Below are 23,523 nucleotides of genomic sequence, written 5' to 3'. Positions count from 1 at the left end.
ATCCTGTAATGCATGGAACTGTCCTTGAAACAAAAGATTTTCTAGCCCAAAATATTAGTAGTTAAGATTGAAAAACTCTGAATTAGATAAAGGTATTTGTATCAAGAGTGGGAATATTTAAATTTATTGGAAAGGTTAGATTGTCAATTGTTTCATAGAGATGTTATGCATTATATGTGACAAGATGTATCTTGAGATATTCTTTCCTGAGTGTGGAAAGGATTTGAAACACAGAGGAGGGACATGTAGACTTTTAAAAGGCCTTCACTAGCCTCTTGAAATCTTTAAGCTTACATATTGCTTCTGATTCTAGATTGTTCTCTTTGATGAGACACAAACTTCAGTTTGTTAAGGCATCCTCTTCACAAGCATCATTGAGTTGAAGCAGGACATTTGTGGTTGCTATTTTTGAATGAGAGAACCCTCATATTGACTCACTGAGTATGACTCTTATTTTCTTTCCCTCTTTCTTTCCACTCCCTTACCATGGACGCTACTGAGGATAAAGCAAATAATGCAGAACCTAAAACTATAAGGGTTCCTCAGGATCCTCCCTTCTGTTTGAACAACTCCTAAAGGAAGTTGGCTTTTACTCAACGTCTTTCAGAGGAATGTGAAAACAAAGATGCTCTCTGGGCTAGTAGAACCTCCCCTGGGTAACTCTATTTCCCAGTTTCTGCTCTTACTCAGAATTTTAATCTAATTTATATCCATGTACCAATTTTCATTCAAAGATCTTACTTATTCATAATTGCTTCTGCTAAGCTTTTGGATGCCACCTCTGCAGTATTATCTTGTTATTATCTTTGCAAAATCTTACCTGGCACCTTAGAGCTTTTGTTCTGTCTAAAAAAGTCTTATGGCAAATTTCAAGGATTTAAAGAATACAATAAAGGCTCTCTGGGTGATAGTTTCAGAAACACCAGATAATCTACCAAGCTCTAACAGCCTCTCTACCCTTCTAACTTCTACTCCATCACTTTTTACTACACTTACTTTTTTTTTTTAATTGAAGTATAGTTGATTTGCAATGCTGTGTTAATTTTTGGTATACAGCACAGTGATTCAGTTATACATATATATATGTTCTTTTTCCATTATGGTTGATCACATGATATTGAATATAGTTCCCTGAGCTATACAGTAGGACACTGTTGTTTACCCTATTACTGCACTTTAATATGTCACTTTATGTCACACGCCACTCTATTCTCTTTTCATCCCTGTTTGATTTTTCTTGCTTCTCCCTTCTCCCCTTTTATTTAAAGTCGAGTTAAAATCTCAGATAAACCAAATCAAATTCGGATATTGACATAGACGGTTGTTTAATGTTCTAGTCGGGGGGACGCACAGATTGGCTGATCTCTTTCTTATCACTGCGTTTATTCCTATGTTGAGTACTTTTCTCTACCAACCTGACAGATTCCTAATTTTGGATTTTGGTCATATCAGTACTGATGTTCTGAATAGGAATCATTGAGCTTTAAATGTCTTATTAGTTGCTAAATGGTTGTTTCATCAAAATATATCACAGAGGAAGGCAATCTAATAGAGATTTGTGTTTAAATATTACCCGGGTTGCTCAGGAGTAACCACGCTGTGACTGAAGGCTAGCCCTTGGGGTTGGTGTCACCTCGCTCTGGAGGGCGATTCCTCTGATCCAGCTGCTACAGTCAGCCTCAGGTAAGAGGAGTGCTTCTCCCCGACAGTGTGCTCCAGGCTCTAGTAACCTTGGGGATCACATTTCTTAAAGCGTCTAGCAGAGGAGTGGGAGCAAAAGGCCTTAGCCAGCAAGGAGCTGCTTGTATGTAAGGCAGCTGACTTCTCAGCACACTAATGGGCTTGGCTTCCAGGATCAGAATTCCACAGCGAGCTCTTCGGCCTGAAGTTTTCATTGGCAGAATGGAAAATGCAAATAGCTGACATCTTTTGAGTGTTCACTAGGAGCATGTACTCTTTTTAAGTACTGACTTGTACCTCCCCTTATCATCACAGTACCTTGGAACTGAAGGTCTGAGAAGTTAAGTAACCCTTGTAAATTCATCCAGTTAGGAAGTGGCAGAACTGGGGCTCAAAACTAATATGTAGCTATGTTTAGATTCTGAGTTTTTAATTATCACTGCTTAGATCCCCCTCTGCCAGTATGGCGTGAGATGATGTGTTCCTCGTTTTAAATCCATGGTATCAGTCAATGTAAGACCATCTACAATCACCTTCATACAGTTTTTAAAAGAAGGCTTCCCATTGCCCCTTTAGTCATACCACATTAACTCTCAAGTGAAACTTTTTTTTTTTTTTTTTTTTGCCATCTAAGAAATTTTTTACTGGAAAATAACTCTTTATTAATGAACTTACATGTATGGAGAAGATTTTCTGCCATTGGCATTGCAATATCTAAATGTCAAGGGAGAAGAAAATGGACATAGTTAGATTTATGAACACATTTAAAAATATTAATATTAACCATTTTGTTTTAGAGAACACATTCTATAGGCGTAATAATTTTAGTCAGTCTTGACTATGTAATTTCTATATTCATAGGTTAGCATAGAGAGTAATAAAATCTTAGTATTTATTATTCTGCTTCTAAAAAGACTCTCAAGTTCCCCATTACAAGTTATTTGAGAAAGAAGTCTGGGTCCTCAAAAATACTAAAATATATGAAAAATGGTGATCTTTCGCCACATCTTGAATACAAATCACCAAATACTAAATGCATTTAACACTTTTTTTTTGGTGCCACTTTGAGTGCTCTTGGCCCAATTATCCTGGCCACAGTATGGTTACCAGTTCCACGCAGATTTGGATCTGCTCATCTCAGGAGTAACAAATGACTTTCCCAAGTCAGTGCCTAGGACTTTTCTGTTTCTGCTAGAAGGAAACCACTGGACATTCCCAGATGGACAATAGGAGAGAGGGGCAGTAACTCTGTTAGAGTCAGAATAGGATGAAAGCTGATGCAAAAATGTTTCCCCCGTTAGTCACAGGGGAAATAAAATTCATAACGTCCAGTGAGATGAAGCCAGGGTTGCTGCTAGTAATGGTCAGCTTCCTCTCCCCATTTTACTCTTCCTGTCCTTTATTCTTTCTCAAATCAGTTACTGCATGCAAGTCTGTCTCAGGCTCTTCTTTTTGAGAAAGCAGATTATGACACTAAAATAACTAAATAACAGAAAAAATAATGCTTGCAACCAGGAAAGAGTGATATGCTGTTAATTTAGTGAATTTTTTGGTGTTACATGCATTTTGCTGTATTTTGCTCATTTAGAGATCAATACATTTTGTATAGTAAGTTTCCATTATTCAGAACATTCAGTTAAGTGTGCCGTTCCACTTCTCATTCATTTTGGATAAAAATATATTTTAACAACAATTTCCTACTCATTCCTAGATATCTAGGGAATACTCTAGAGTAAGATTTACTCCCGATAGTTTTGTTATGCCTCTCCAGTTCCTGCAGAATTGCAAACCTGTTTAATTCATGTGCAAACTGTGTGAGGAGAGGGTGAGTAAATGAATTACAATTATGTCCCAAGTTTCAGATGCAGAGAACTGTAAACCTATGAGGCATTTCTTCTTAAGAGTTGCTCTTCAAAAAAAAATCACCAGGTGTTCTATGAGTTAAATAGCATAATGCCAATGCAGGTTCATTTTTTATTATGCTCTTGATTTCTATAAATCCAGAGGGAGTATCCAGTTATATATGCCAATGACAATTACACTCTTATATTAGGTTGCACAATGAATCAGGGAGACAAAAGAATTCTTTACCAGAAAGTCAACCGGCCTGAACAAAAAAGCAGGAGCAATTCAGCAGTTAGATGGACTATGAGTAAATGTGAGCCACACCTGCTTAAACAGATGGCATATCTCCATCTAATCCTTTATGACTGCTTTCCAGAAACTAATTTTTATTCAACATTATACTTGTGCGGTTTGATTTTGAGCTTTATGTGATTGGTAAAATATATCAAACTGTATTAATATATTGGGAAATAATTAAACTCCCATAATTCAATTGGAAAAATGTTAATTCCTGTATCTTAAGAATTAATTGTTTAGAAATCCTAATTTATTGACAGACTTTCTTCTTTCTTTGAGATTTTCTTTATTGATGCATGACTTTCTAAAAAGAAGAAATGTCTTTAAATTAGAACTTACTTTTAATAGCTGTAATATTTTAGGGCTTAAAATAACAAGTATATCTTGGGTAGGTGGAGGACAGGATGATGAATCGGGAAATGACTGGAGTCATCATTGTTTTTGACTGAGTCATTGCTATGGCTGTTTGTGTTTCTATCCTAACCCCGTGAGCCCCCGGCTCAACAGTTGAGGGCTGGGACTCCTATGGATTTACCTCTGAATCAGGGAGTCAGTGCTGTAACCTAAGATAATCTGTTTACAATGTACCACATAAAGGCAGTGACGAAAAACAATGGCATTGCCCTTGCTAAGGAGGAGATTCCAGCAAAGAATAATATGACAAAGCAGTTTTAAAAAGCAGCTCAGCTAATTTTAGCATTGGTCTTCTCCAGTGGGCCAGGAATCAAAGAAGAGACGTGGACCCTGTCCTCAATGAACTTGGAGTGCTGTGGAAGAGATGTACAATTAAATAGATGATATCATGTGATAAGTACTATGTTAGATGTATGCATAGAAAATTGGATGCACCTAGCATAGAGGGATGATGGGGAGAATCGTAACAGTTGACAACAAACATTCTTTTAGGGAGGAGTCAAAGAATTAATTTTACTGGAGCAAAATAGGCATAATTCACTTACTACTGAAGATTATATTAGGATCTCCTGGAGAAGGGAATGGCTACCCACTCCAGTATTCTTGCCTGGAGAATTCCATGGACAGAGGAGCCTGGTGGGTTACAGTCCATGGATCACAAACAGTTGGACATGACTGAATAACTAACGAGTTTACTTTTTCACTTTCATAAGTGCTCTCTAAATGGACTTTTAGATGTGTAGTGTTGCAAATCCATGAAATGTTACAAATCCATGACTATTATTTCATATTTGGTGTCTTTTTGAGGTTAGGAAGTAAGAAATGCAACTTTGGATGTACTGGTAAGAATGAGGACTCTAAAAGTCTGCTATCCAGTGAATATTTTATTTCTTAAGAAAGAAGCCTGAAGCATAATAATAATGAAATCTGAGCTATATGGTTCCAACAAGGAAGAATTTTACAGTAGCAGTGGATACATTTATAATATAAATTTTACATATACCATGGGCTTTAACTCCACTTAGGTGAATTTATGGGGCTTTCCTGGTGGCTCAGATGGTAAAGAATCCACCTACAATGCGGGAGACCTGGGTTTGATCCCTGGGTTGGGAAGATCCCTGGAGGAGGGCATGGCAACCCACCATTCTTGCCTGGAGAATCTCCATGGACAGAGGAGCCTGTGGGCTGCTGTCCATGGGGTTGCAAAGAGTCATACATGGTTGATCAACTAAGCAGGAATGCAGGTAAAGTTATTACTTTACATGAATCCAATGTTAAATTAATTGATTAACCCTACTTTTCAGATAGTTTTGCTAGGGTTACAGCAGTAAAAATACAGAGGAGGTCAGCTGAATTATCTTACAAAGTGTGTTTTATGAGCTATTTAAAAATATTCATGTAGTAAATTTCTGAAAACCTGTAGACATACAGGGTCTTACTGAGCAAGATAATGCTACAAATAAAATTGTTTTTTGACACATAAATGATCATCTCCTACCATGTAAGTTTATTCACAATATATTCACCAAAAAAGCTACCCTGGAGCATTAATATGACTGATCTACATTGAAAGGCAAAGGAACAGAGCATGGACCTGGATTGTGGTTGAACAAAATCTGAATCCCCCATTCACTCACTGCAGGTTTTGAATAGTCACTTGGCTGCATATTTAGCCTCAATAAATCCTTTTCTTTATGTTTCTAATAGACTGAAAATTATCTCTGTGGTTTGATATTATACATCACTTGTAATACTATCAAAGTGGTGTAGATTAGTTATTCACAGTACAAGTCTTCGATATGTTTGCCATTCTGATTCTGAAGATAAAATTTAAAACTATTTTGTTTCTATTTAAATGATTATTTATAAATCAGTTAAATAACCAGATGTATACACAGGTGGTAGCTTGCAAGGTAGAACTATTCATTGAAGGAAATATGAAAGATAAGAAGCATCTATTTTTATTTGGATATTACAAAGGCTTCTCCAATGATTTTGTTGGTTTTGTTTTGGAAGCAGTAAAAAAGATTGCTGTAATGAAGAGAGGACAGTACATGTACTGAGAAGTATCTGTAGACAATTATGTTGATGTAGGACTGTGGATAATGTTGGATAGGAAGTTAATATTTAAGATTAGCATTTTCAGTTTGGAGAGTTCTAGTCTGGCTCTCCCACATACCTACACACTTTGTGGAGTTTGCATTTTGATGCTACAGCTCTCATGTTGCATCCCACAGAGAATGACTTTGTGGATTTCTTTCATTTCATGCCCATTTATTTCTTTGAGACTCATCTTAAGATGTAGCTTCTCCATGAAGCTTTCCTTCTTATCTCCCTCTTCTCAAATAATTCCTTAACTTCATATTGCCTTGCCAATTTGGATATAGTAGTTTTTTATTCAAAATAACCATCACCTGGTAATATTCACTTGTTCATTCTGGACAAACTAAATTTTTTCTCTGAAACTTATTTCAAGTTTCTTGTTTTAAATATATCTTTCCTAAAGTAAAAATTCTTCTGGGAACTGTATATATTAAAAAAAAATACAGAGAAATAATATTCAGGCAGTGATTAATAGATTCAATTACAACTATGACAGAATTTATAGACTTATTTTATGCATTACTTGTGAGTAAATCCATGACAATTACATGGTTTTTGAAGTTGAACAAGTGAGCTGTCATTATAGACAAACCACAACTATTTTTTTCTTACTCAGAACATGTAGGACTCGTGTGTTTCTTTGGAAATTCTACATAGGAGACAAAAAATGCAGAGAGTATAAAGATACTCTATTTTACAAGAATAGAAAAATTGGTTTTGGAGAAATTTCTGAAATTTTTAAGTTTCTTTGTGGCCTGAATTGACAGACTTGAGAAAGATTTTTCTCTTTTTTTAAAAAAGAGCTTTTAATATTTTTAATGCCTTATCTTGTCCCTTATTTATTTTATCTCACATTATGAGCTTTAATAAAGGCTCTTCAATGCATATTTTATCAGAAACAGAAATCAATTTAAGGGGAAGAAACCATTAAAACTGGCATTTGGTAATATGGTACTTTCAGCTATTTAATGCAGGAATTAAAGACTCATATGCAACTTATCAGTAATAAAAAGAAAAATCAAACTGGCTTTGCACACAATTTTAGTACCTTCACAATCTTACATAAAGTGTTTATGAATGTCAAAATGTTTTGGGCTTCTGGAACAGAAGATAAAATATTATTATGTTTTAGTAGGAGTAATCCATTATGCTAGTTTGAAAAGATGTCCAAATTTTTCAAAGACATTAAAAAAAGTGTCTTTTTTAATCAAGACTTTTTATGAATGTCTTTATATAAAAGACATATGAATCAAAACTCATAATATAACTCATTTAAATAATATTTGTCATGCAGCAACTCAGAGATCTAGGAACATGAGAGATAGGAGCGAAACTCATCAGTGCAATTAAAATAAATGATTATTTTGTTATAATAGTGCATTCAGATGCAGATGCAATAGACTACACTTATGTACTCTGGTACCCAATTTCTACCAAAGGTAATATCTTGCAAAGATGTTGTAAAGGTTAACATCTTCAAAACTATACTGCAATATCATAGCCAGGATATTGACATTGATGGTGCTAAATTACAGAACATTTCCATCACCACAAGAATTCGTCACATTGCTCTTTTATAGCCACACCTGTTTTCTCCCACTCTACTCCTTTCTTAGTCCCTGGCAATCACTAATTTGTTTCCCTTTATGTAATTTTGTCACTTCAAGGATGTCATATATTCATATAAATAGAAACATACAGGATGTAACTTTTTGGACTGGCTTCTTTAAGTATTCAATTTCTTTTTTTTTTTTTTGTTGAGAAGTATTCCATGTCATGATATACCTGAGTTTATTTGACCATTACTTGTTGAAGGATACGTAGGTTGTTTCGGTTTTTGGCTATTAGGAATAAAGCTCCTATAAACATTCATGCATAAATTTTTGTTTGAACACAACTCACTATTTGCCTGAGATAATGACAAGGAGTGCCACTGCTGGGTTATATGGTAGTTGCATGCTTGCTTTTTTTGAGAAAGTATCAAAGAGTTTTCCAGACTGAATGTACCATTTTACATTCCCACAGGCATTGTATGAGTGATTCAGTTTCTCCTCATTCTTGCTAGAATTTGGTTTTGTCATTATTTTAAAAAATTTAGCCATGTCATAAGTGTGTAGCAATATCTCATTGCAATTTTAAGTTGTATTTCCTTAATTGCTAACGATATTGAGCATCTGTTCATGTCTTTATTTGCCATCTATATATTCCTTTTGGTCAAATGTGTCTTCATGTCTTTTCTCCATTTTCTAAATGGATTGTTTGTTTTCTCACTGAGTCTTGATAGTTCTTTTTATATTCTAGACTCCAGTCGTTTGATGTGTAGGTGCAAATATTTTTTCCAAGTGTGTAGTTTGTCTTTTCCTCCTCTTAACAGGTTATATTACACAGAGAAAAAGTTGAACATTGATGAAGTCCAATTCATTATTTTTTCTTCTTATGAAACATGCTTTTGGTGTCAAGTCTAAAGAACTCTATCTAGCCCTAGATGCCAAAGATTTCCTCCCATATTTTTTCCTAAAAAATATGATCTTATATATCAATTTGGAGACAGTTGCTATCTAATTGAGTCTTTTAATATGTAAAGATGATTTCTCCTGTACCCTTGGAAGTTTGGGGACTGCTGGCCTCTTCAGTTCCAATTCCAGGATATATAAAACAAACCCGGGAGTCGCACCATGTTGTTGAGCCCTGAGGTCACTAGCCAGTCTGGGCTCTTATATCTGTTTTATTTGTAACACTTAGGGGTCTAAACTGTATTTAGTGAGAGAAATACGGAAAAGTGTATCCATCTTCTTAGAAGGTAACATTATGTATCCTTTATTAAATATTTATAAATCTTTTTTTCTCCTACATTTTCATCTGTTCTCGATGAAGTTATCATCTCACTGATTACTCAGACTTCCAAAACTTGGATGTTGTATTCCATTCCTTTCACTGTTATGTCTCATATCCAGTCTTAAGTTCTGTCAATTCTATAAATATAATCTCTTGACATATTTATTATCTCTAATATTATTTTTGATATTATATTTCAGGTTTTTAACTCTTCACACTTGGTCAGTTGTAATTCTTTCCAAACTGATCTCTTTGCTTAAAGATTCTCCCCACTAGTTCATCTTACACAATATTATCATATAAAAAATTTAGAAAAGAGAGCTTTGACCACATGTCTTTCATGATTCAATGGATTTTAATGGACCCTTTCTAATTACCAAAGCACAAACTCTTTAACCTAAAACTAATCACTTTTAATATATACTATATAATAACACACTCAAGCTGAGCATGTGGAATTCTGTGGCTTCAAAGGATTAAGTGCCTGGGAAATGAAAGGCAGCCAGGACAGACTTGAAAAGAGATTGGAGAGTTGCTCTAGCTATATGCACAGTTGGACTCTTAGGAGTATGTAAGGCAAGTGGGATTTCCAAAAGCCTGTAATAAATCTGAGTTTATTTGGGTTGAGGATAGCTTACAGTGCTCTCTGGCAGTCTGTACTAGTCAGAGTTCTCTAGAAAAACATATATATTATGAGGAACTGGCTCACAGGCAATTACGGAGGCTGAGAAATCCCACAACACGCCATTTGCTAGCTGGAGACCAAGAGAGTGCTGTCATTCCAGTCAAAGGCCTGAGAAATGCACTGTCAGTTTGAGGGCAGGAGAAAACCAATGCTCCAATTCAATCAGCCATGTAAAGAGAGAGAATTCACTCTTCCTCTATCCATTTGCTCTGTTTAGGCCCTCAATGGATTGGATTATGCTCACCTATATTGGGGAGGGCAATGAGTCAGTCCACCAATTCAAATTCTCAGGTCACCAATTCAAATGCTGATGTCTTCTGAAAACATCCTCACAGAAGCCAGGAATAATGTTTAAACAGATATCTGGGCACATGGAATGGCACAGTCAAGTTGGCACAAAATTTGCCATCATATAACGTCAGAAGAATAATTCCAGACTTTAGTCAGGACAGTAGTGTCTGGTTTGCAGGTGTTAAAAGCCATGGGTACAAGGATTGTGTGCTCAATGGTGCCTGACTCTTTGTGACCCCATGGACCATAGCTTGCCAGGTTGGTCTGTCCATGAAACTTTCTAGGCAAAAATACTGGAGTGGGTTGCCATTTCCTTCTCCAGGGGAACTTCTCCAAACCTAGGGATCAAACCCATGACTTTTGTGTCTCCTGCATTAGCAGGCAGATTCTTTTACTACTGTGTCACCTGGGAAGCCATGAGTACAAGATTCCAGTAATTTTATGGGTAGGTGACAAGAGCTAAGACACCAGTCCAAATGGCTAAGTTTCTAAGAGAAACTTCAGCTTGAGAATGAAAATGTAAAAACTACAAATTGCTAAAATAGAAATTATTGTACAATACAGAATAAAGAAGCAGATTGGGAATTCAGTCATGAGAAGTATCAAGGGAAAGATATGATGCAGATAGCATAGGGAAGAAATTCAGGATTCATCTCAGGTATACTGGATCTAAATTGGCAAGATGAATTTAGAACTTCACTAAAAAATCTGTGGGGTCTGGTCAGCTAATAGGATGCCTCTTTTGATCTAGAGTGTCAGTCATTCTAGTTAATCCAACAGGTAGTTCAGGCAAGTAACTGAATTGACTCACTAGATATAGTGTTTTAGCATTAATCATTTAAACTTAGTGTTAACTATCAAAAATAACTATTGTAAATTATGTTTTTTCCTTTTTAAAGATTAGAAAATAAGGATGATTCATTTGGAAGATCATTATTAGTTCATTGATAATTTTGTGGCAGTGTCTTTTGTGGGCCGTATTGATAGTGAGTCTTTTAATGAAATGACTATTAATAAGTTTTAAATTCTTTTAAATATATGGACAATGTCTAATAGTTGTATCATTCAATAATATATATTTCAAACTTGCATTTGTAAAATAACTTAAACATTATTTGAAACAAATTCCTGGCTTTATTGAAAGACATTTTGAATTGCCAACAGGAATAGTGCTCCATATCTCTTGGTAAACCTGGAAACATATTTTCTGCAATAAAATCAACAATCAGAAAACAAGGATATATGAGAACTCAAAAGCTATATCAAAAGATATATCAAAATAGCAAAGATATATCAAAAATATCAGCTCACTAAAGCTTATATAACTGAACAAGGAAGCTCAACACACCTTTACTGAAAGGTTATTTCATTTTTCCAATTTTAATATAGAAATTACTATAAAATGTTTTAAGATATTTGCAATGAAGTTTAAGAAGGTAGGAGAAAGAACAGAGAAAATAAAAGTGACAGCAAGAATTCGACTTGACAATGAAGTATGAAAATGAACAAATATGAGAGCTCAAAACTGCAATATTGGGGTTCATTTGGTGAAGGCATTAATATCTCTTCATTCCCTAAATGCTCTGAGGGCACTACAATATCCACTCTAAATTAGTGGATGTCCATAGTAATGTCAAAGAAGAGGTGGTAGATTTGAGAAAGATTTTTGTAAAAATATAATTTTAAAGAGAATTTTTATGTTTTCTTAAAAAGATGAAATATAAATTCTTCAGGAAATTTGCCTATTTAGAAAGACTTATTTTAAAGAATTGTCTGTGGTCAAGGTCTTATACTACTGAGACTATTTTAAGAGATACTTTGCAGATAAAATATGTTTGTGGAGCTGAAGATGGGTTCTTGGTTGAGAAAGGACAGTGTGGGGGGCAACATACTTTGAAAAAATGTCCTCTAGAATTTAAGAATTATTGGATAAAGTTTCTTAAAATGTGTTACAAATGAACCTATGCAGCATCTCAGGATCAAGCCACATGAAAAAGGTGTGTTCTACTAACATGATTTATATCTCAGCATTGCCAGTTACTCACAAATGAGTGCAAGATCAGAGTTTCATTCTTCTTGTAAAACCTTTAATAGTGGGTCAGGATGATCATCCTTGTGTATGAATTTATAGTAGTTCTACATAATTTGAGTTTTTACTTTAACCAATTATGATTTAGCATAAGTACTTAAAATATTTTTCATGCTTAATCAGTAGATGGTTAAGTATAACAGTATGTACAAGGCATTTTTCTGCAGGAAATAATAATTACTTTTTAAAACAAGTTACAGTCATATCCTTGAGTATGCCCATTAAGTATGCCCTTAACTATGCCCATCGAAAAGTCATGAGCATTCAAATTTATAAGGCATTTTATTAAAAACCTCACTTCAGCTTATGAGGCTATTTTTTTGTTTTTACAAAAAGTGATTTTGATTTTCCCTTCCAGAGCTTCCAGGAGAGAAACACAATATGGTCATCCTTGCAGTTGTATAGTTGATACATCTAGCATCACGTTTTCTTCTTAGCTCTTGGCTTAACAGTTTATGGCAGTGATAATCAAGTGCATCATATTGTTAGGTTGACTTGCTGGGTGATATATCACTTGCAATGCTTTACTTGTTTTTTCTTTCTTTGCATTAAAATTTTAATTACATGAATATAAGTCAAATTGCCAACTTCCAAGGATCATCAAAAAAGCAAGAGAGTTCCAGAAAAACATCTATTTCTGCTTTATTGACTATGCCAAAGCCTTTGACTGTGTGGATCACAATAAACTGTGGAAAATTCTGAAAGAGATGGGAATACCAGACCACCTGACCAGTCTCTTGAGAAACCTGTATGCAGGTCAGGAAGCAACAGTTAGAACTGGACATGGAACAGCAGACTGGTTCCAAACAGGAAAAGGAGTACGTCAAGGCTGTATATTGTCACTCTGCTTATTTAACTTATATGCAGAGTACACCATGAGAAATGCTGGGCTGGAAGAAGCACAAGCTGGAATCAAGATTGCCGGGAGAAATATCAATAACCTCAGCTATTCAGATGACACCACCCTTATGGCAGAGAGTGAAGAGGAACTAAAAAGCCTCTTGATGAAAGTGAAAGAGGAGAGTGAAAAAGTTGGCTTAAAGCTCAACATTCAGAATACTAAGATCATGGCATCTGGTCCCATCACCTCATGGGAAATAGATGGGGAGACAGTGGAAACAGTGGCTGACTATTTTTTTGGGCTCCAAAATCACTGCAGATGGTGATTGCAGCCATGAAATTAAAAGACACTTACTCCTTGGAAGGAAACTTATGACCAACCTAGATAGCAAATTAAAAAGGAGAGACATCGCTTTGCCAACAAAGGTCTGTCTAGTCAAGGCTATGGTTTTTCCAGTGGTCATGTATGGATGTGAGAGTTGGACTGTGAAGAAAGCTGAGCAGCAAAGAATTGATGATTTTGAACTGTGGTGTTGGAGAAGACTCTTGAGAGTCCCTTGGACTGCAAGGAGATCCAATCAGTCTATCCTGAAGGAGATCAGTCCTGGGTGTTCATTGGAAGGACTGATGTTGAAGCTGAAACTCCAATACTTTGGCCACCTGATGTGAAGAGCTGACTCGTTTGAAGAGACCCTGATGCTGGGAGGGATTGGGGGCAGGAGGAGAAGGGGACGACAGAGGATGAGATGGTTGGATGGCATCACCGACTCGATGGACATGAGTTTGAGTAAACTCCGGGAGTTGGTGATGGACAGGGAGGCCTGGCTGTGATTCATGGGATCGCAAAGAGTCGGACGCGACTGACCGGCTGAACTGAACTGAACTGAAATATCATATGTATGCTCTGTTTTGATTCTTAAGCTATGAAATAACAAGATCATGTAACTATGATCTTATAATTTATAAAGGACATTATAAAAGAAAAATTGTGTTAACTAGTTATAACTATTGAGGTTATCATCTCTATTTTTAAAAGAATGTAATATTGTTTAAGCATAAAGCATAAGTGAATATAAATTTAGAGGTTTGTAAATGCTTAAAGTCTTTTACCATTGAACCCACCTGAGAGATTTTTCAGAAAACTATATGTTGTTTTCTAGGTTTTATGCTCACTGGTCAATTTGAAAAATCCTCTGATCTAGTAAGTTTATAATTGATGGAGAAAATGTTGATCTCTCACTGAAGAATACACATAAATACTGACTGTTAGTACCTAGGACAGTAGTTGCAAGTGTCATTTTCTTGGAATTCATGAGTGAGTGGGAAATTAAATTACATATTATGTTCACAGTTCTTAGCAATTAAGGCATTCTTTACATCTTAAATCTGGGGATAACAATGTTTGCTAGAGTGTATATGTGCCAAACTTGCCATCAGCCTTTCTCAATTGGGGTTCTGGAAGGGGATTAAGCTCAAAAATCCTAGGTGGCTTTTGTTTTGATAAAACTTTTATGCACCTAAAATATAATCCAGATGATTCAGAGTTTATTCATATCATTATTCTACATGTACTCTTCTAAGCATAATAATATAGGAACACTGGAAACTATTCAGCAATTCATTGTAGCTTAGGGCACTGGTCAGTGATGTCTTTTTCCTCTATGTTAGCAGCTTGTATGAAAATGAAATCCACAACCTTGACATACTCAGCGGGTGCTAAGCAACCCAACTAAGCAGGCAGTAATAAGGTCAGGTTATTCAATAAGATGCTATGACAGCAACCTTGGCTATCTAAATAAGCTTTCATAAATCCCTAAACCAGAGACCAATTTATGTGGTGACCAGTGAATATTCATAATCTCTTTAAGTAAGAACTGTCTTGAATGTGAGCTTTGTGTTAAGTCACTTCATTGTGATTTTGGAGGCCTAGCCCAGCTAGCTTCTGAGTTTGATCCTGCACTTGTGAACGCCCAGTCAGTTTCATGAGACATCTAGCTTCTGATGAGAGGTGATGGAAGAGAGAGAGGGAGTTTCTAGGCAACAGGTGGAGGCTAAGACAGTACCAAGGCACCATATGTACTTAAGTGTATTGCGCTTACCAGTCACTACTCTTCAGAAACTTGTAGGATGCACTGTAATAAATAAAACTACAGAGAAAAGCCATAAACCTAGAAAATACCTTCAGCAAGTTCATTTTCCTGGGATCCTATGTAGTGTTTTTAAAGTCTGGAGGAATATCAGGAATATAATGCTGTTTCTTTACTATGTGAGCTCATGTTTTTAGCAGATGAGTTTCCAAAAATATATCCTTGGTGGTGAATTCTCTATAAATTGGAGAACTGCTTTATTTCTCTGTGATTTTTTTTTTTTTTAGGTCCTCAGAGGTTGGATAAGCTATGTGAGAAGGAAGGCTCTACAATAGAGCATCTAATATAACCTGAGGAGAGTCACATTTCAACAACATGATGGCTTTTTATTCAGGAGAAGCATATTCAGGTTTTGCTTTTTGATCCTTTTGCTATTCCATACAAATGAACACTTGGAGTAGATTTTTTTCCACAAACATTTAGTCCTTCCTGTAGGCTAGGGATACTTTTTTTTCCCTTGATCATATTAGTTGTAGCGGAGAACTGAAAGCCTAGCTTAGATGTGCCAGGCATTGGCTGTACTTTCATCAAGACCAGAGAAACACTGATCATCCTGGGAATGGAGAATGTGTCCCTGTCTTTTAGAAGCTGTCTTCCACAATATTGTCACATGACCAAGAATAAGAATTAGATTATATATAGGAGTGAAAGAAATGAAGTCCATTAAAGGCCTATCAAGGAATAAATTTGCTGTTAAGGAGATTTAAACTCAATTTCTGGAATTTGGGAGTCTAGATTCTTGAGACATCCTAAAGAACTTATGGAGAAATCATGACCCACAGAACAAGACATAAGAGTTCGAGTTTAAGATTGCCTTGTTTTGCAAAGAAAACTTGGAACCCAATGTGACTCTCCTTGGGTACTCTTAGATGCTCTGTCATAGAGCCTTCCTTCTCATGTACCTTATCCAACCTTTGATGATCTCAAAAACAAAACCACAAAGAAATAAAGCAGGTCTCTAGCTTATAGAAAATTCACCACCAAGAATATATATTTGGAAACTCATCTGCTAAACACATGAGCTCACATAGTAAAGAAACAGCACTATTTGGCACCCTGATATTTGGCTCCACGCAAAGAAAACTTGGGACCCATATTTGGGACCATGATAATTTGGGACTATGATAGTTTTTTTTTTTTAATCTATTGTTAAGTAAAGTTTGATTTCAAGAACACAGGAATGATATTATATTAAAAACTGATTAACATAAACCTTAATTGCTTTAACAGTGGTCAAAAGTAATAACCATTATCTACTAAATGATAATTAAAGAGAGCAGTATTGTTTTCAATTGCACAACAAAGAACCACACTCAAATTAAAAGATGAAAATTATTCTGGCCGGTACATAGAAAGACTTACCTGAAAATCTGAATGAAGAATAATCTATACATAAAGACCCAGTTTTGCCCTTTAGCTTCTGTCGTAAAATGCTTTCGATCTTATCTCGAAATTTTGCAGAAGTATTTGTATAATAAGATTTAAACTTAAGCACGGTGTGTATTATCACTTTTCCTTTGGCTCGGCTGCAAAACAGAAAAAGACAAAGAAATTATACTTTATTACGGAGTCTCTCATTTTTAGTGGAGTTATTCTATTCTTTGGTTAGCAGAGTTCCTGGCAGTTTTCCAGTTTCTTTAAAGGGAGTGAAAATGGCACTTTTTGGCCATTTAGTGATTTAGACTCATGGGAACTGACTTTGTATTCTAGATCTATCGTTTGCCAGTTCATTGATTATAGCAAGGAGTACTGTACTCCATACTGTTCATCTCTATAATGTGTGCATGCTCAGTCGCTCAGTTGTGTTGGACTCTTTGTGATCCCATGGACTGTAGCCTGCCTGGCTCCGCTGTCCATGGAATTTTCCAGGCAAGAATACTGGAGTGGGTTGCTGTTTCCTTCTCCATTTCTCTAATGGTGATGATAATTTCATTTACTGGGTTATTATAAACATCACATAAGATAATGTATATGGAGGTGTTTTGAAAAATCTCAGAATGTTATGGGACAATTATTTACTAACATAAATGTATCTATGTTTCATAAATGCACTATGGACCTTGTAGGAAGAGCCAATAGCAAATAATGAAATGAAATGTAACAGGTAAAGATGAGAGAATCATTTATAGTTTTTTTTTTTTTTTCTTTATTGGTGGAGGCACAATTGCAAGACTGGGTCAAGTTCTCTTCCTGTGAATATGTGAAAAGCTTACTTTTCTTTGGGCAAAGCCAATCACAAACACAGATGGCCTGAGGTCTCTTTCTCACCCCAGCCTTTAAAAACCCTATGGTGCTTTGTTTCAGGGAAGTTAAAACAGTTCTGGCTTCTCTTCTCTGTTGCAAAAAACTTGAACATTGTCTTCCCTGTCTGTTCAGTTTTGTCCGGTGAAATTTGTGCTTTGATAGCCCTGTGATGGGAACAATTTTGGCATGTTTACTGGAGGAATAACAGCAGATCTGCGTGGATATCAAGTGTTATATGAGGATGAGGGTACGAGATGAAGTCAGAGAGAAGCCAGGTCATATCAGGTAAGATGATGTATAGTTTTGAGATATTAGCTACTCCTGTGTCAGACATTCTGTTCCTGGTTCTCTTATCTTATCTGTTCTTTCTTGTATTGAAATCATCACCTCATTTAAAATTTGCTCTTTGGCTTTGTACCTTCAAATGAAAAACAAATCCATTTAACCTGATACTCTCCATGAGCTGGAACTCTTTGTTCCGGTTTAATAATTTTCCAGCAGACTTTGAATATATTTTTTACATTTGAAACTGCTAGTGGTTTTGAAGACCTAGATTTAACCTTTTGATTATATACTACATAAAGATATTCTGTTAAATATAAGATAGGAAGGCAAAGGAAAACTTTATTTTTTGTGCATTTCAGGCTGTTTTACATACCTTACTTGGACAACATGGGATTTGACATACTGTCTTCTCAGTCTGGATCCATGAAATGTTTCATTTATCTGTTAAAAGTAAAATGAATAGTAACTTATTTTTAAATTTTCATTGTGGAGAACTTCAAATATAAGTGAAAGTATAGAAAGAAAAATGAACCTGATGTATTCACTAGTCAGCTTCACCAAATATCAATAAATGAACAAATCAGTTTAATTTTACTACTACCCACATCCTAGGAATTAAACAATTACTTAATATCATAAAAAATACATAGTGTTCAAATTTCTCAGGATCTCACTTAAAAAAGAGATGTAATGTGTGTTAAACATGTATTTTTTAAAAGAATTACCTTTATACTGACTCGACTAATTTACGAATATTCTTAAATCAATAAATTGTGTGACAAAGTGAGGCAAAAATATTTGCTTCCTTCCTAACAGTATGAAAGGAAAAAATATTTTTCTGTTATTTTGGAGAAGTAAATTCAAAGGTTCACCTGATAGAGTTTATCTTCCATGTTCAGACTTCTTGTGAACACCAGTGCCACCAAACAGAAGTGTTCCCAGAAGGAGGAAATGTTTCTAATTTATTTTTGTACTTTGGAAGCTCTTTCTTCACATCTGGACTGCAAACCATTTTCCCTGATCTTTCAGTTATGTGCTACTGATGGGTTCAAAGCAGTATACATGGAAATCTCTCAGAGAAATTTTATGTGAGAGTCATTTTCTCATCTGTTCTGGATTTAACCTAGTGGATAATTTATTACAACAGGGTCTTCACAGAGTACAAAATTTGCACTGTCCATAGCTTTTTTTTTTTTCCATAATCATCTTCAATTATATTTTATTTATTTTTTCCCATTTATTTGTATTAGTTGGAGACTAATTACTATATTTTATTTTGGCAAAGATAGTCTTTCAAAAACAATCACTTATTGGAATTGCAGAGATTTAATATATCTTTTTTCTCTGACTCCAAAGCAATTGGAAGTATTCATTTATTCAATAATATCTATTGAAATAAAAGCACAAATTAATTAGATAGATCCATACTTTCTAGGAGATTCAATGAAGAAGAGAGATAATAAGCTTACAAAGAAACAAATATATAAATATGATGACTTGAGATAGTGTTAGGTGATATTGAAAATGCAAAATAACATAATGGAGTGATTCAGGGGCTACTATTTGAATGATAAAATAAGGTCATTTTTAAGACACTGGATTGAGACCTGAAAGATGCAAGTTGATAAGCAAGGAGAGAAGAATATTCTAGATGGCGTGAACAGCAGGTGATATAATCCCAGATAAAAATGAGATTAGTATTTGAGGGAGAGAGGTAAAGTTGCTGTGACTCAAGTAGAGTGAGTAAGGGAGAGTGTGTAAGCTGAGGTTGCCCTGGAAAATAGCAATGCCATTACAGACAGCCTGTTTGGATAAATTTGGATTTGGTAATAAATTTGGATATTATTCCTAATATAATGAATGGAGGAACCCTGACAACACGGTAACTAAACTTTCCTGTACTTTTCTTCAATTCTCTATTCCAATCTGCCACTCCGGGTGCGTGGGGGGGTGGGCAGGTGGGATTGGGTTTTATAGAAGTCCTACAAACAGGAAGGTGACAAGAAACTTTGTTTTCCATGGGTCAGGGAAGAACCTAGAGAATCATCTGAGAGTCCTGTGCAAGGACAGAATCATAACAGGCCCTGGGAAGATTTTAGCTGACAGATGTTTGTGAATATCCAGGGATAATTTTGACACTGGACCATGAGAGTGTGTTTCCATGGACCAACAGAGGTCAAGAAGGAACTGCGAAGGGGGCTGAAGCTTTTTTGCTCCTGATGCTGGGAGAGTACTGGGTAGAAAGTGGGAAGCTGGAAGACTTCCTCCTGGGCCCTTGGTGAGGGAGGAGGCCTGTTGCCCCAACTTCAGCCTACAGGATTTAAGAACATCTCACCTTCTATCTTGTAGGATTGCCTCCAATAACAAGGCAGTGGCCTGAATACACCAACAAGGAAAAATGATAACACAAATAAGGAAACCCAGAAGCCAGAGAAAGGAAATAACAGATTAGGTGCTCATCAAAACAGAACTACTGGAGGAAACAGCAACCTAAACAATAATGACAAAAAAAGCACACTTGCCAACATTTAGGTAGGTAAAAAAAAGACAATATAGTATTAAGAAGCACACTTTTCAAGTTAAAATATTTAGTAAGTCAATTTTAAAAGATGAGTGTCATTCTTGAGATACAAATACGTGGCCTATAAGGCCAAAAATAATATATACTCTACTTTAAAACAGTAAAATTTAAAAAGAAGAAAACAAAGAGAAACAAAACAAAACACTTAGATCATGATTCCAAAAGTGGATATGAATAATAGAATCTTGAAGAGAGAAAAAATTATAGTAATACAAGTAGTAGGACAAAGAGGTTCTGAATTAAAGAAAGATCAAAATCTGCATATTCAAAGAGATAGGCTGAGTTTCAGGCAGATTAGATCTATCAGAGGAATATTTTCAAATTTTAGATACAAAGAAACACTTCTACCAACTTCCATATGGAACCTATGTTGTTGGCCAAAATCTTAGCTTATCTGTCCACTGAAGCTAAATAAAAAAATATGGAGACAGGGTTTGTAGGAAATAGAAAAGTGGCTTTAATTCTCAGCTGGCCGAGAGGGGAATACAGTAAGCTCATGCCTCAACAACTGTGCCCCCCTCCATGAGGAGCATAGGGGCTTATATAGTTGAAGGCTCACAGTCAGGAGTCAGTGATGAAGAACAAATGTGTTAAGATCTTGTCAAAAACAGTCACAGGCTCGTGTCAGTAACCCCGTAATTGAATCCGGCAGTTCAGTGGCTCTGTGGCCTACTTTCTGATATGTAACTGCAAGAGGAAGGATGTTGTAAGGGTAAACAGCAGATACAGGCTGTATTTAGCACAGAGTCAAAGGAAAATAGGTGTGAAGTGTAGCGCCTGCAAAGTTAGGAGGCAGAAAAGCTAATTTAGTTACAGACATGCAAAGTTAGGAGAAGTTAAAGTAAAAAAAATAAAAAATAAAAAAACTAGGAATGTTCTGGCCTGCTCACTGTTCTCTTTATTTTCTTTGATTCCAGGGAAAGGAAAGAAAACAACTCATTCCTCTTTTCTTCCTTGTCATTGCGACAATTAAAATATATTAATAGAAGAAATAGAATCAATTTCATCTGTAACATTTGAAGATGGAAGCTGGTGGAATAATAGCCTCATACCTGAGAGAAAAAACTGACTATTCAACAATCCTATTCCTAATCAGGACATACTCTCTCTTTAAAGAAAGATACCTATGGATACTTGAAATTCCGGTAGTATAGCTTTCACATATCTCAATAGAGAAAAATATATGACTAAGGGTTCTAGGAAAGCAAAATCTAAACCAGAATTGGGGTCTTTATAGAGGGGGAGATGAAGAGGAGAGGGACAACAAATCGAGCAATGAAACCTGAGGGGTGTGTGTGAAATACAATGAATGTAAAATTGAAATGCTTGCACCAGAGACAGCGTACTTTAAGAAACAGGCTAACAATACTTTAGCAGTTGCGGTGCTACCTCAGCAAACCTACTTACTAGGAATAGGAAAGGAGGGCAGAAGAGGAGAGGAAGCAATGCTTCCAAGCCCTATCAGTGGGGAGCAGGAATGTGAAGACAGAAGAAAAGTGAAAGTATGTCAAAGACCTCCTATTCTTGGATTAGGGCTTAGGTAAGGAAAATAATGTCTTGATAGGGCTAGTAAATTTTTTAATAATAGACAAATATTCATCTAACTGAGTTTCAGGAAAGATAACTATTAACTAAGTACATTGAAATTTTCAAGAAGAAAAACATAGAATTAAAAAAATGAAAATCAGCAAGAATAAGGAAAAGAAACAAAAAACAATACATTATTTACTTAAAGCCAACTGAAGAAATGAAATCAGGTTTATTACCTGCTACAATTAATGAAAATAGATAAAGCTTTGTTATTAAAGAATGTATCAAATTGCATTTAAAATTAAAACCTAGTAATCTATTAGTTAGAAAGAATCATACTTGTAAATAAAGGGATAAAAGACTGTTGAAAAGAAGCTATGAGAAAGAGATGCTATACAATTAATGTGGCATGCAATATAGAATACAAAAATAGATCCCAGGTTATATAGGGACTTAGGATACAACAAGGATGGCATTTTGTTTTATTTATTTTTCAAATTAACCTTAAAATTTTATTTGGAAAAATGTAGTTTAAATTAGGGAAGATCTAGGTTTATTTCATGTTTGTACCTGTGTACTCACTGTTTAAAGACCACAGGTTTGAATTCTAAAACACAGAAATTCTTATATAGTTTATTTTGTATAATTTCCACTATAAGAGAAAAAATGTAATGGTATATTTATGATTTTATATACAGCCTTATCAAATATGTTCCAAGTACAAGGGAACTTCCATTTGACCATTTACTGAAATATGTGTAAATGAAATATGTATAAATACTGATGGATCTTAACAGACCTATTGCGGTGATCATTTCACAATATATATATACATGGAATCATGTTATGCACCTGGAACCAACACAATGTTGAAAGTGTTAAATATCAGTTACATCTAAAAGAAAGAAAGAACTGAAACCTTTAAAAACTTTGCATGTCTAATGACCGGAAAAATTTTCTACATACTGGATTCTGATTCCATAATACCAAGACAAATTTATCCTCATCTGCCATGTACTTCCAGTGCTGATGTTGATGATGCATTCATCATCATTTTAGGGCCCTGACCCTCTTCCTCATATAACAGTGTTAATTTTCCTATGAGATGCATAAGTTCTAGAAGCTATCTGTGCAGTAAAGAGTAAACTCAGTCGGCATAGGAACTTTGTACATTCCGAAGGAAAAGAGAGACCCTTGAGCGGCTTCTGAAAGATAACCTTTGAACCTTGGATTATCCTGCCTGAGAAGTGTCTTGTAAATCTGAGGCTTTGGGCCACACCAGACTTCAAGTTAACACAGTGATCTGTGCGGGATGCTTGCTTTTGTTTGCCTGGGGCCCTGGTCAGGCTATATCAGTTTCACCTCTGGAGAGCCTATAGACTAAATAGTTAAGGTCAGTCATGTGGCCACTCCATGCTTATGTGACTGGTGACTGTCCCCCAGCAATTACACTGGATGCCCTAAGACTTGTATGCGATTCACTGTGGGTGTTGGCAGTATTTCATATGTCAAGCATTTTGTGAATGGGCTAGTAATTATATGTAGCTTATGAATTGTTATGATGATTATGCTTAGAACAGTGACAGACACTGTTCTTAAAAAAAAAAAAAAGCTGTATAAGGGCTTGTTAAATAAAACTAAGGGTTGAGTACTGGAA

At 35.5% G+C, this 23,523-nt stretch overlaps 1 protein-coding gene across 1 annotated transcript in view; it reads right to left on the bottom strand.

Moving 5' to 3' along the window:
• The window catches only part of LOC110150955 (transmembrane protease serine 11C-like), a 34,876-nt gene extending 11,897 nt beyond the window's left edge, over nucleotides 1-22,979 (bottom strand). Inside the window, exons 1-4 of the mRNA XM_020914054.2 lie at nucleotides 22,833-22,979; nucleotides 18,129-18,196; nucleotides 16,589-16,752; nucleotides 2,356-2,394 (exon numbers count right to left, since the gene is read on the bottom strand). Of these exons, the coding sequence (XP_020769713.2) occupies nucleotides 2,356-2,394; nucleotides 16,589-16,752; nucleotides 18,129-18,196; nucleotides 22,833-22,910 (349 nt within the window). The 5' untranslated portion in view covers nucleotides 22,911-22,979. The remainder of the gene's footprint in view (nucleotides 1-2,355; nucleotides 2,395-16,588; nucleotides 16,753-18,128; nucleotides 18,197-22,832) is intronic.
• Nucleotides 22,980-23,523: the final 544 nt, after the last annotated feature.

This window comes from Odocoileus virginianus, chromosome 29 (genome assembly GCF_023699985.2).
Source record: "Odocoileus virginianus isolate 20LAN1187 ecotype Illinois chromosome 29, Ovbor_1.2, whole genome shotgun sequence".
NCBI classification, from domain to species: Eukaryota; Metazoa; Chordata; class Mammalia; order Artiodactyla; family Cervidae; genus Odocoileus; species Odocoileus virginianus.
The sequence above is the reverse complement of the archived record's forward strand: the minus strand, read 5'-3'. Positions and strand labels throughout refer to the sequence as shown.